This window comes from Aotus nancymaae, unplaced genomic scaffold (genome assembly GCF_030222135.1).
Source record: "Aotus nancymaae isolate 86718 unplaced genomic scaffold, 86718_ANA_hifiasm-v0.15.2.pri h1tg000059l, whole genome shotgun sequence".
NCBI classification, from domain to species: domain Eukaryota; kingdom Metazoa; phylum Chordata; class Mammalia; order Primates; family Aotidae; genus Aotus; species Aotus nancymaae.
The window spans coordinates 40,086,268-40,098,580 of NW_026988473.1; the positions used below are offsets into that span (position 1 = coordinate 40,086,268).

At 44.4% G+C, this 12,313-nt stretch overlaps 1 protein-coding gene across 3 annotated transcripts in view; it reads right to left on the reverse strand.

Annotated features, from left to right (window-relative positions):
• HTATIP2 (HIV-1 Tat interactive protein 2) overlaps positions 1–12,313 on the reverse strand; it is a 41,252-nt gene that overhangs the window by 12,661 nt on the left and 16,278 nt on the right. The window contains exons 1-3 of one of the 3 annotated variants that reach the window (XM_012456491.2): positions 3,627–3,815; positions 3,106–3,301; positions 348–455 (exon numbers count right to left, since the gene is read on the reverse strand). In XM_012456491.2, coding sequence (XP_012311914.2) covers positions 348–455; positions 3,106–3,301; positions 3,627–3,718 — 396 coding nt within the window. In that variant the 5' untranslated portion in view covers positions 3,719–3,815. Of the gene's footprint in view, positions 1–347; positions 456–3,105; positions 3,384–3,626; positions 3,816–12,313 lie in introns of those variants that run through there. The other 2 variants (XM_012456492.2, XM_064365107.1) reach the window with 2 other exon arrangements.

Consider the following 12,313-nt stretch of genomic DNA (forward strand, 5'->3'; position numbering starts at 1 on the left):
AAAGAAAAGCTGACTGTTAATAGCATAAACCAATTAGTTTTACTCAGACATCATGGTTTGCCTTACTCAGGGGATGTAGTGATAGCGATATTCATAATAGGCAAAATCATGTAAATATTTACAGTGTTTCCAGCACTGGGGCCTGAACTCAAGGATTACTTTGAAAGATGAACTTAACAGCACTATTGAAAGGATAGCAAAGGTTAGTGCAGCATACAGAATTTTAAACAATAAGGGCTTATTCACATTTAAGCATTGCAACAGGCCCAAAGAAAAAGAGTGAGCAGGAAAAGAATCCTTAATATTACTGGCCAGCAAAAAGGGAAAAGAGCAAATGCCTTCCTTACCGCGCCGGCTTTCGCTCTGGTGGTACCCAGGCAACAGAATCCAACATCATGACCTTGAAAGGCAGAAGCGTAGTCATCCAACTTTTCAAAGTCCACCACTTCTTGATTCTAGGCAAGGACACAGTTATATGTAGTTTCATGTACTTAAACAACAGACCAAAAACTCCCTCTAGATTTAAAGACTGTTACAGAACATTACTGATAGGCCTGTCCACTTAACATCATCAAATTGTACAAATTCCTTTTCTCCAACCAAAAAGCAATGAACCTCAATTGAAAATCAACAATACACACGTATGTCCACAGTCCATTTAACTCATATAACTGGTCTAGGGGTGGTCCAGATTTCTGAAGCCAGGTTCAATTATAATCTCTCTCTGGAAAAATAAAAGACCTGTGTGTAGCTTACCAGGAAGGAGACCATTGAGGTATGATGTGAGGGCAAGGGACGGTGTCTGGCATCTTAAAGAAGACCTGGCTTCAAATCTTGGGCTTGCTACTCACTAGACATGTAATTGTGGGAAGTTATTCATGATACACTACAGCTTTTTTTTTCAGTTGTAAAATGTATAATTTTTACACACATTACAGTATACACATTACAGTATAATCTTTCCTTCAGTCCAATCCATGAACCATTTGCATTATAATTAGTCAGGGAGTGCTTGATAGAAGGGCATATTTCTACATCCCACACCAATAGTTCTGAATCAGTCTGCGTTTTTGTTGTTGTTGTTGTTGTTGTTTTTGGTTTAAGCAGCAAGCACTTATTCTTCACAGTTCTGGAGAATGAGAAGTCCAAGATCAAGGTGCTGGCAGATTCAGTGTCTGGTGAGGGCCTACTTCCTCGGATAACAAGTGATTATCTTCTTCTTTTTTTTTTTTTTTTTTAGTCTGCATTTTTAACAAGCACCCACCTTAATTCTCATGCACACAGAAGATTAAGAACCTCCACCTAACCTTGTAAATTTGCTGTATAACTTAAAAAAGAAAGCATGATAAATTTCTGTCACCCAGGAATTCAGATAAAATGTTAGTTTCCATCCTTACCATCAACTCTGAAAAGAATTTTTTTGATACTGCATACACTAAAGAAAAATAGTTTCACAAAGTACCTAGTCAAAAGATGTGCCACCAAAACTGGACACTCAAAGCACGGATTTCAATTTCAGTTTCTGTCTTTTTTTTAAGATGGAGTCTCGCTCTATCACCTAGGCTGGAGTGCAGTGGCACAATTTCTGCTCACTGCAACCTCCATCTCTCGGGTCAAATGATTCTCAAGCCTCAGCCTCTTGAGTAACTGAGATTACAGGCACATGCCATCATGCCCAGCTAATTTTTGTATTTTTAGTAGAGACGGGGTTTCACCACGTTTGCCAGGGTGGTCTTGAACTCTTAACCTCGAGAGAGCCGTCTGCCTTGGGCCTCCCAAAGTGCTGGGATTACTGGCATGAACCACAGTGCCCAGCCTTCAATTTCAGTTTCTAATTATTCTGAATATCTGACACAAACAATGAAGCCGGTAAGAACATATTACCTGCCTCAGCCTGATCAAAGATGTCTGTTTTAAATAGACAAGTCCTGATGGACCAAAGGCATTCACACCTCAACACAGACCTGCGAGAATTAAGAACATTTATTTGCAAGATGGCTTGTTATTTGAAATGTTCTTCCTATGAAACCTGTGGGGCCAAATTCTGTAGTTGTGGTATCTTGGGATCATACTATATTAATTTCTTGCAGTTCACAGATAATTCCCTTTAATTAAAGAACAGAATCTCCAAGAAACTCAGGCTTCTGATATTTAGGGAATCATGACCATACAGAAGTCTGGTATATCATTTCTATAATTATGAAAGTGTAACAACTGGGGCTGGGTGCGGTGGCTCATGCCTGTAATTTCAGCACTTTGGGAGGCTGAAGCGAGAGCATCATCTGAGGTCAGGAGTTTGAGATCAACCTGGCAAACCTGGTGAACTCTTGTCTTTTCTAAAAATACAAAAATTAGCTGGGCGCAATGGCGCACGCATGCCTGCAGTCCCAGCTACTCGGGAAACTGAGGCAGGAGAATCGCTTGAACCCGAAAGGCAGAAGTTGCAGTGAGCCGACATCATGCCACTACACTCCAGCCTGGGGAACAGAGCAAGACTCCATCTCTCTCTCTCTCTCTCTCTCTCTCACACACACACACACACACACACACACACACACACAAAGTGTAACTTTGAAAGAAGGGACTATTCCATTTCCAGACACAAGCCTGGGAAGTCAGGCAGGGCAAGGTTATTCTTGTAAATGAATAACCCCACCTTTCACTGCCACAGATCTTTCTCACTCTGCAAAGCAGTTTCAGGATTCCTGACATTAGTGTGAAGTGCACAGGTTGACAAAATCAGCAAAGTGACAGAGAAAATTGTCAAGATTGCCTCTAGAAGCCAGCTTGTAGGACCCCGAAAACAGTGCTCTTCTCTCTCAGCAGCCCCCACCCACATTACAACCCGGACCCAGCTCTATAGGGCTGCAGATGGAGAGAAGGGCTTTGCCTGAGGCCACACAATGAGAGGGAGGAAGGCACACATGGGCTACAATCCAGGAGTCGGACTTCCGGGAGGGACTCTCACAGACCACTCTCGGCCAAGTTTTGACGGCCTCTCGCTACCCCCACCACTGGCAAAGCAGTGTTCAGCTTTTAGGCATGAAATATGTTCACCTCGCAGAATCATTAGGGGTCCGTTTGAGTCCCAGCTCAAATACCCACCACATTTTTATAAGCTTCCTCCTCGAAGGTGAGCTTCCTCCTGCCAATGAGCGTGACTTTGGAAAACAGGGCCTGCTCCAGGATTTCCTTTAAGAGCACTCTGCCGGTTTCTCCGCTGGCGCCCAAAATAAAGACGGATTTATTCTGCATCCTGAAGTCTTCCCGAAGCTTCGACAGTGCTTCTGTTTCGGCCATGCTGGGGAAATAACATGGACAGTTGCCGGTCTTAAGGTGTCAGGGGACTGCCGGTCCTTCCCCGAGGAACAAGGGCTGTTTATCTGTTCGGGAGGAGGATACTGTTATTCTCCGCAGTCCCGGCCCAGGGGAAAGTGCTGAGTCACGTGCAGGGCGCGGCTGCTGGGCCATCCCCGCACCTGAGCCAGCCGACCCATCCGAAGTGGCCCGAGCTGGAGGGTGCGCCCAGGTGCCACAAGCTACTGGCACCACAGGGCATCCCCCACGGTATCCCTGGCCCAGCCACGAGTACGGGCCCAGCTCGGTCCCTGAGGCGGAGGCGTTACCTAGGGCCAGCCCCCGGCCCCGGGTCCTCACGCCGCAGCAGGAGCAGGGCGGTCACCAGCGCAGCCGCCGCCGCCGCCGCAGGCCCGGCCATCAGAGCATCCCACCTTCCCTGTTCGACCCCGGGGTTTGGAGGGGGCGGGGCCAGCGCCTACCGGGCTCGGTCTTCCGGGTGGCCTCGCGGCGACGCTGCCTCGCCCCGCCCACAGGGCGGGACCTGGGGGACGAAGTCCCGGGACTCGTACCGGTGCAGGAAAGGTGACCCCGAGAGCACGTGTGCAGAGCCGAGACCTTTCCTAAGTCAGGAATCTGCAGGACCCTCTCCCCGCGTTTTTTCTCACCTGCTGGGTTCAGCTCACCCAGGCCCCAGCTAATAGACTTCCCAGACTTGATTTTCAATGGCCCCCTAGACGGGAATATCAATTGTATATTGGCTATCATCTCAAATTAACCGTATCAAAAACAACCCTGCCCACCCAACCACGCCAACCACCCCAAACAGGAATAAAACAAACCTATTCCTAGCCTCTCTTAGGTGTCACTGTCCACACACACACACACACACACACACACACACACAAACACACCTCCTTCCACCCTGTCAAGTCAGAAATCAGACTATCTCTTTGACTTCTTCTTTTTTCTAGCCTTTCCACACTACTGATTCATCAAGTCCTGTTATCCCATCTGCCTTAGAAATGTTTCTCCCATGTAATTCAAGCTCTCATCATATCTCCACAGTATAACCGGTCTCCCTGCCCAAGAACTGGCCTACTTTGGTCTCCTAGATGGTTGAACCCCCGGTGACCTTCCACACCCCTGATTCAGGCTTCACTTCAAAGCCCAGATCAGTGGTTTGGAACATAGCTATCTATACTGGGCCTATCCTGGGTCTTGGAAGTCCTGAACAGAGGTTAGAATGACAAGCAGAAATCTGAAAATTCAGATTGTTCAGGTTGTGTTGGGAACATTGGTCATTTGGGGGCCCCATCTCCCATCTAGAAGCCAATGAAACACATTCCCTCTTCCATCTCCTTGGTAGTTATTATATGTAGGCTTTGCCTAGGCTCAGTCAACCAGAGGTTCCCACATAGGTTTTTCAGTTTTGGAGGAGTAATGAAAAGATGCGGTAAAGGCCTGAGATAGATGTGGGTTGGGTGGGGCAAGGGTATAAGGTGACAGCGTCATATGATCCACCAGCCATCTAATGGTCTGATCTTGTCTGGTTTTCCTTCCTTAATTCCTGCCTGTTTTCAGAGACTGTTGTGAATACACAGAGTATTCACAGTAGTACTTCCTGTTAGTCTTCTGATAAATTCCTGTACAGTATAAGTTTACCAGATATATTCTGTTGTTTGCAATCAAAAAGCTTCATTGATACAGAGCAGTGTGGTTCATTCCCCACTGGCCTGTCTCAGTGCCTGGGCTCTTCCCTTTGAGTTCCTAAAGCTTTTCTATGAAAATGCAAGGTTAAACCTTGACAGCAAACATTGTCCTAGTAATTCATTTATCAAATCTGTCACATAAATTATTCTCTGTACCCTAGTGTCTATTCTCTCCCTTTGTTGAAAATTGTGGCATAATTAATAGACAATAAAATGTATAGATCCTAAAGGTTCTGTTCCATGATTTTATAAAATTGTATATACCCTTAGGTAGCCGCCACCAAAAACAAGATATAGAGCATGTCTGCCATCCTTGAAAGTGCCTTCATTCCTTTCTTCACAATCCCTCCCACCCCAGAGGCAACCACTTTCTGGTCACTAACAACATAGATTAGTTTTGCCTGTTCTAGAATTTTATTTAAGAATACAGCATGTACTCTTTTGTGTCCCAGGTTTTTCGCTTAATACATATTTTAAGATATTTATTTGTTTGTAGGGCTGCATTATGATTTCTGTGGGCCCTAAGCACTTCATGAGCCCCTTCATTTTATACACACACACACACACACACACACACACACACCACATTTATAGAATCAAAAATTATGTCTATGACTATATACCTATAAAGATGAATCTGACAATATAATAAAACATTTTCCTCCACCTAAATGTTTATTTTCACAGGCCCCAGAACCATGCCCACTGTGCCAAATGAGTAAATCAGCCTTGGTTGTTTCATGTATCAGGTATTCATTCTTTTTATTATTGAGTAGCCTTCCAGTATTCCAGTATGAATGTCCCACAACATGTTTAAACATTCTCCTGTTGATGGACATTTGGTTTGTTTCCACCTTTTCGTTATTATGAATAAGGCTCCTATGAACATTTTTGGACCAGTCTTTCTGCAGGCACATTTTCATTACTCTTGGATGTATTTTTTTTCTTGAGCTGGGGTCCCGCTCTGTTGCCCAGGCTGGAGTGCCATGACACAATCTTGGCTCGCAACGACCTCCACCTCCCAGGTTCAAGCTTTTCTCCTGCCTCAGCCTCCTGAATAGCTGGGATTACAGGCATGCGCCAACATACCTGGCTAATTTTTGTATTTTTAGTAGAGTCAGGTTTTGCCATATTGGCCAGGCTAGTCTTGAACTCTTGACTTCAGGTGATCCGCCCACCTTGGACTCCCAAAGTGTTGGGATTATAGGTGTGAGCCACCATGCCCAGCCACTCTTGGACATATGCTTTAATTACTATGATCAAAGAATTCTCTAAGATAGATGTATCATTTTATGTAATATTTCCACCCACTTGGTATCATCAGTCTTTTAGTTTTGACCAGAGTCAAATAGCTCCTTATCTCTCATCACTCTTACTTTTTCTTTTTCTTTTCTTTTTTTTTTTTTTTTTTTTTGAGACAGGGTCTTTCTTTGTCACCCAGGTTGGAGTACAGTGACATTATCATGCCTTGACCTCCTGGGCTCAAGTGATCCTCCTGCCTCAGTCTCCCGAGTAGCTAGGACCACAGGTGTGCACCACCATGGCCAACCAATTTTTAAAAATTTTCTGTAGAGACAGGATCTTGCCATGTTGGCCAGGCAGGTCTTGAAATCCTGGCTTTAAGCCATACTCCTGCCTCAGCCTCCCAAAGTACTAGGGTTACAGGTATGAGCCACCATGCCTATCCTTGCCTTTCTTTTAGCAATATGGTCCATAGGTTTATTAGAACATGTGGCTGCCCTTTAAGATTTTATATTTCCTAATATCACTTGCTAGCTAGCATGACCACGTGACAATGATTTACCCAATGAGATTTGAAGCACATCTTTATACAGAAGTTACCTTTTTTCCCTTCACTTTCCCTTTCCTCTTTTCCTGAGGCCAGAATGTGAACGTACTGGTGAACAAGCTCTGACCATGAGAAGAAAGACACCCTATAGGAGAGCAGAGCAAGGAGTCCTTGGATGACTTCATAGAACAGGGCTGCCTACCCACCCTGGACTGTCTGCACACCTCTGGGCAGTGAGAGAAAAATAAACTTCTGTCATGTTGGAGCCACTGTAATTTTGTTACAGCAGCTTAGCCAGCGTTTTGCCTAATGTAAGATTCTTTTAGTCGATCTTGTCAATGGATATTTACTGATTATCTAATGTGAGCCAGATACTGTGTTAGGCACTATAGGTTTTTTCAAGATGAATCAGATACCAGCCAAACTCACTCTTGTCTTGAAGGCAGTCATAAATACTTGGGAAGCTAAATAAAGTTAAGCAACATTATAAAACATCCCCCAAACTTTCATAGGGTAGCACATGCTGAATGCCAAAACGAGTGTACAGAAATAGAAGGAAACTCAGAGAAAAACAAGTCCATGCCTTTCCTTCTCTGACAGCTGGAACCTTCTTATCCAGGTGCTGAGATAATGTGACAAGACCTAGGCTACTAGAACAACCAGACCACAAAAATTCAGGGCAAAGGGGAAGGGGAAAGCATAGGAAAGAAGGGAAAGGGGACATAAGGAAACGGAGGTAGCATGGAAAGATCCTTGGCCAAAGACCTGCCTGCCACGTTCAGGTTTGCCTTTGATGAAGTCTCTTTATATATCTTGGCCTCCATTTCCCTATCTGTAAGATGGGGACTGTTTCATTACATTCATTTTGCTCCAAGGAGCAGAGACTGACTCATGTTGACTTGAGTAAAGATGGTGAATATTCTAAGGCTACACATCATGTACAAGAGAGACAGAATCTCAGAGAAATTTCAAAACAGGATCTGCTGTAGGATGGGGCCTTATGGAGACTGGAACGGTATTTAGGTCAGATTTAGAGTCCTCAGGATCACGGATCCATGCATCTTCACTTCAGAGTTACATATATATATATATTTTTTTGAGACAGAGTCTTGCTCCTTCACCAGGCGCCAGGCTGGAATGCAGTGGCATGATCTCAGCTCATTGCAACCTCCGCCTCCCGGGTTCAAGCAATTCTCCTGCCTCAGCCTCCCGAGTAGCTGGGACTACAAGTGCACGCCACCATGCCCAGCTAATTTTTGTATTTTTAGTAGAGATGGGTTCACCATGTTGGCCAGGATGGTCTCGATCTCTTGACCTTGTGATCTGCCTGCCTCAGTCTCCTAAAGTGCTGGGATTACAGGCGTGAGCCACCGCGCCTGGCCAGAGTTATATTTTTAGTTATACCTTCATTAAGACTTTGTTTCAAAGTGTTTGAAGCCCCGACTTAAAATGTCTTGAAAAACAAAAAAAGGAAATGTCCTGGCTGATGTAACTAAAGAATCAGTGTATATAGTAGTTTTGGGCATGACCAGAATCAGGCAGTCAGCCAATGGGGCCACGACCCAGTCCCTCTCCGAACCTCGGCTCTACTTTCCTTCATGTCGGTCTATCTCTCAGACCCTGCAGGATGACCCAAAGGCTGTACTCCTCCTCATACTCTTCATTGTCTAAATTCAACCAGAAGCTAGAGGGAACTTATACTGTGCAGACCAATTTTCTTCAGGGCATACAGTAAGGTGGAGAAATAGGGGAAAATGGATGATTGAAGCTATCAAGTGCATCCTCCTAGATTCAAGAGCATAATTGCAAGCAGAAGTCTCCAGCTGTATCTCCTTAGTTCTGATTAAACCTCTCGACTGTCACCGTGGCTCTGGGAATGAAGCCGAGTGGGCTCTGTCTCCCCACATGTCTGAGAGTAGGGGAGGAGGTACTGTCCCCAAGGAAAGTAGAGGTCACTATTATAGAAAAAAAGAGAACAGATGTTAAATAGCATCTAAAGTGGCCATACGTGTTCCCCATGTATCCCATTTATTCATACATATGAATGCTGGATAATGTTTTTTTAAAGAGCTTTAAATAACAATAGCATGACTAAGATATCTGGTTGGGTACATGAAATGTTGGATTTGGTAAAGGTAGGTGTCTGAAAGAAAATATTGTAATTTTCTGCTCTCACGTAACAAATACAACCATGAATTGCATTCAACAGTTTAGGTAGCTGTTTTAGTATATTTATCATGTTCTTGACAGTGATTTTTTCTTCTTCTGAAAGCTGTGGGGGCAGAGAGTCATTTGCACATGTGCCCACATTTCTTACCCCCATGCTAATTGTTTTTATTTTATAGATGGAGAATCTGAGTCACACATTTATTAAATATATTATTTAAGATTTTGGGATTAAACTTTGGTGCCACAACAAGGACCTGGATATCCAGATCAATGACAAAATCATGAGTAATACCTGTATAATTCCAAAATCTTTTTCAGGAAAGCATAATTCTTCTTGTTTTTAGCGGATAGCACTGTATTTGCTGAATTCTTCAGGTTCCCTAGCACTCCTGGGTATGTCCTCTCACTGATCTATACCAAAGGAATAACCTATGTAAACTGTGGTAGGTAGAAGTATGGCTGGTTTTGAAGGGCCAAAAACCAATATGCTTGAAATGGAGGGATGGGAGCATGAGGCAGGGGCAGGGGCCGGGGAGGGGAGACTAGAGAGGCGGGTAGGGACCAGTCTGTGAAGGACATCATAAGATTCATTATCATTTATAATCATTGTTAAATTTTAGGTTTTAAAATTTAGCAAACTTGCTTTTATTAGATTTATTTTTATGGTTTTCTTCTATTTAAGGTTGTGAAATATTACCTTAATTACTATTAATACATTTATTAGTACCTGTTACTAGTAGTACATTTAATAAAGTTTAAAAAAGAAAGGAGGCCAGTGTGGTGGCTCACACCTGTAAACCCAGCACTTTGGGAGGCCGAGGCGGACGAATCACCTGAGGTTATGAGTTCAACACTAGCCTCACCAACATGGAGAAACCCCGTCTCTACTAAAAATACAAAAAATTAGCCAGGCGTGGTGGTGCATGCTTGTAATCCCAGCTACTCAGGAGACTGAGGCAGAAGAATTGCCTGAACCTGGGAGGCGGAGGTTGCAATGAGCCAAGATTCTACCACTGCACTCTAGCCTGGGCAACAAGAGCAAAACTCTGTCTCAAAAAAAAAAAGAGGAAAATTTCATAAAATATTAAGTACAGTTGACTGTATAGTAAACATGGGATATGGTAAATTAATGAAAATAGTATCTGAAGGAGTAAAGTTTGGGAAACACTAGTATGTTGAGAATTTTCCTTTTGTCTTTCTTTTGTGAGACATGATGTTGCTCTGTCACCCAGGCTGGAGGGCAGTGGCACAATCTTGGCTCATTGCAACCTCCACCTCCCGGGTTTAAGCTCCCACCTCAGCCTCCCAAGTGGCTGGAACTACAGACGCTTACCATTATGCCTGGCTATTTTGTTTTATTTTGTTTTGTAGAAACAGGGTTTTGTCATGTTGCCCAGGCTGGTCTCGAACTCCTGAACTCAAGCGATCACCTGTGTCAGCCTCCCAAGTGCTGGATTACAGGCACATTTTTCATTTGCCCCTCCAGATCCACTTTCCACTCTCTGTATCCCTTTTTGTGACTCCACAGCTGACCTGTAAGGCCTGCATCACCCAGTCTACCTTGTCCTCCTTGACCTATCACCTACCTTGATGATAAGGGTCACCAGCAGGAAATTGAAGCAGGGGAGGAGTATGAGGTTAGGGTCTTTATTCCCCTGAATCCCTGCTGTGAGATTGCTATTCCTCAACCCAAGGGCACCACCTCCTCACCTCAACCCTTTAGACCTAGGAGGAGAATTGGTTCCTCGCTGTTGCTAGCATTGGGACACAGTACCATTCCTTGTTGGGTTTTCTTTAACCCTCCCTGCTTCCTTGTAAATCATCTTTCACTAAATTCTCCCTCAGTTATTCCATTGGAACACGTTCTCTGTTTCTCGTTAGGACCCAAACTGATACACATGATGTGGTGGAAAGCAACTTTGCAGTGAGACAGAAGTAGATTTGAATCCTGGCCATCCACTTAGTAACTGTGTGACCTTAGTCAAGTCCAGCTAGATAAGCACAGTATTTATCAAAACAGAAAGACTCTATTCTGTGAAGTCAGCCACCACATCTATCTCACTGCTATGGCCCCAGCTTTGAGGCAGTGTTTGGCACTTGGTAAGGGCTCAAGAAAAATGTTTGCATGGGTAGATTTCACCATATCTTCTACACGAGACCTAGGAAAGTTAAGAGGTCAACTAGTCGAACATACTTTATGGATGACACCCAAGAATGTAGCAAGACTTGTGCAAGTAGTGGGTCTTAGACATGCTCTTTAATGCAGGCAACAAAAGGAAGAGTTTAGGCCGGTTAAAAAAATTAGAAAACATGTCAAGGAACTCACTGGCAAAGAGCGCCCTGCCCACCCCACCACCACATCCAGATCTCATCTCCTCCCTCAGTATCACTCCACCTCAAAAGCCAGTTCCCTTCTGAAGGGGAGTTGTGTTGAAAGGGCATGTCTTCTTTTTGATAAGGAAGCAACATAAGCGAAAGCACACAAGGAGACCTAGGTTCCCAGGGAGGAGGTAGTGAAGGAACAACCAGATGGGCAGAGGGTTGCAAGACCAGGACTGGATTAGCAGGGAAGCCACAGATGTCATGGACCCTGAAAGTCAAAAAGAGGTAATGAGCTGGTGTATTAGTTTCCAAAGGCTGCTGTAACAAATGACCACACACCGGGTGGCTTACAACAACAGAAACTTATTCTCTCAGAAGTCTGAAATTGAAGTGTCAGCAGGACCATGTTCCCTCTGCAGGTTATGGGGAGAATGCTCCCTTGCCTCTTCCTGCTTTCTGGTGGCTCCAGGCGTTCCTTGGGTTGTGGCTGTAAAACTCCCATCTTTGCCTCTGTCTTTGTGTGGTCTTTTCTTCTAAGGTCTGTGTCGTCTGTCTTTTACAAGGACACTTATCATTGGATTTAGGGCCTGCCCAGATAATCCAGGATGACCTCATGTGAAATTCCTTAACTTAATTACATCTACAAAGACCCTTTTTCCAAATAAGGTCACACTCACAGATTCCATAGGTTAGGATGAGGACATGTCATTTTAGGGACCACCATTCAACCCACTACAGATGGTGATATGGTTTGGCTGTGTCCCCACCCAAGTCTCATCTGAATTGTAGTTCCCATATCCCCACATGTTGTTGGAAGGGCCCTGTAGAAGGTAATTGAATCATGGGGGCAGTTTCCTCCATGCTATTCTTGTGATAGTAAGTTCTCACGAGATCTCATGGTTTTATAAGGGGCTTCCCCCTTGGGTCAGCTCTCATTCTCTCTCCTGCCATTGTGTGAAGGAGGATGTGTTTGCCTCCCCTTCCACAGTGATTGTAAGTTTCCTCAGGCCTCCCCAGCCACATT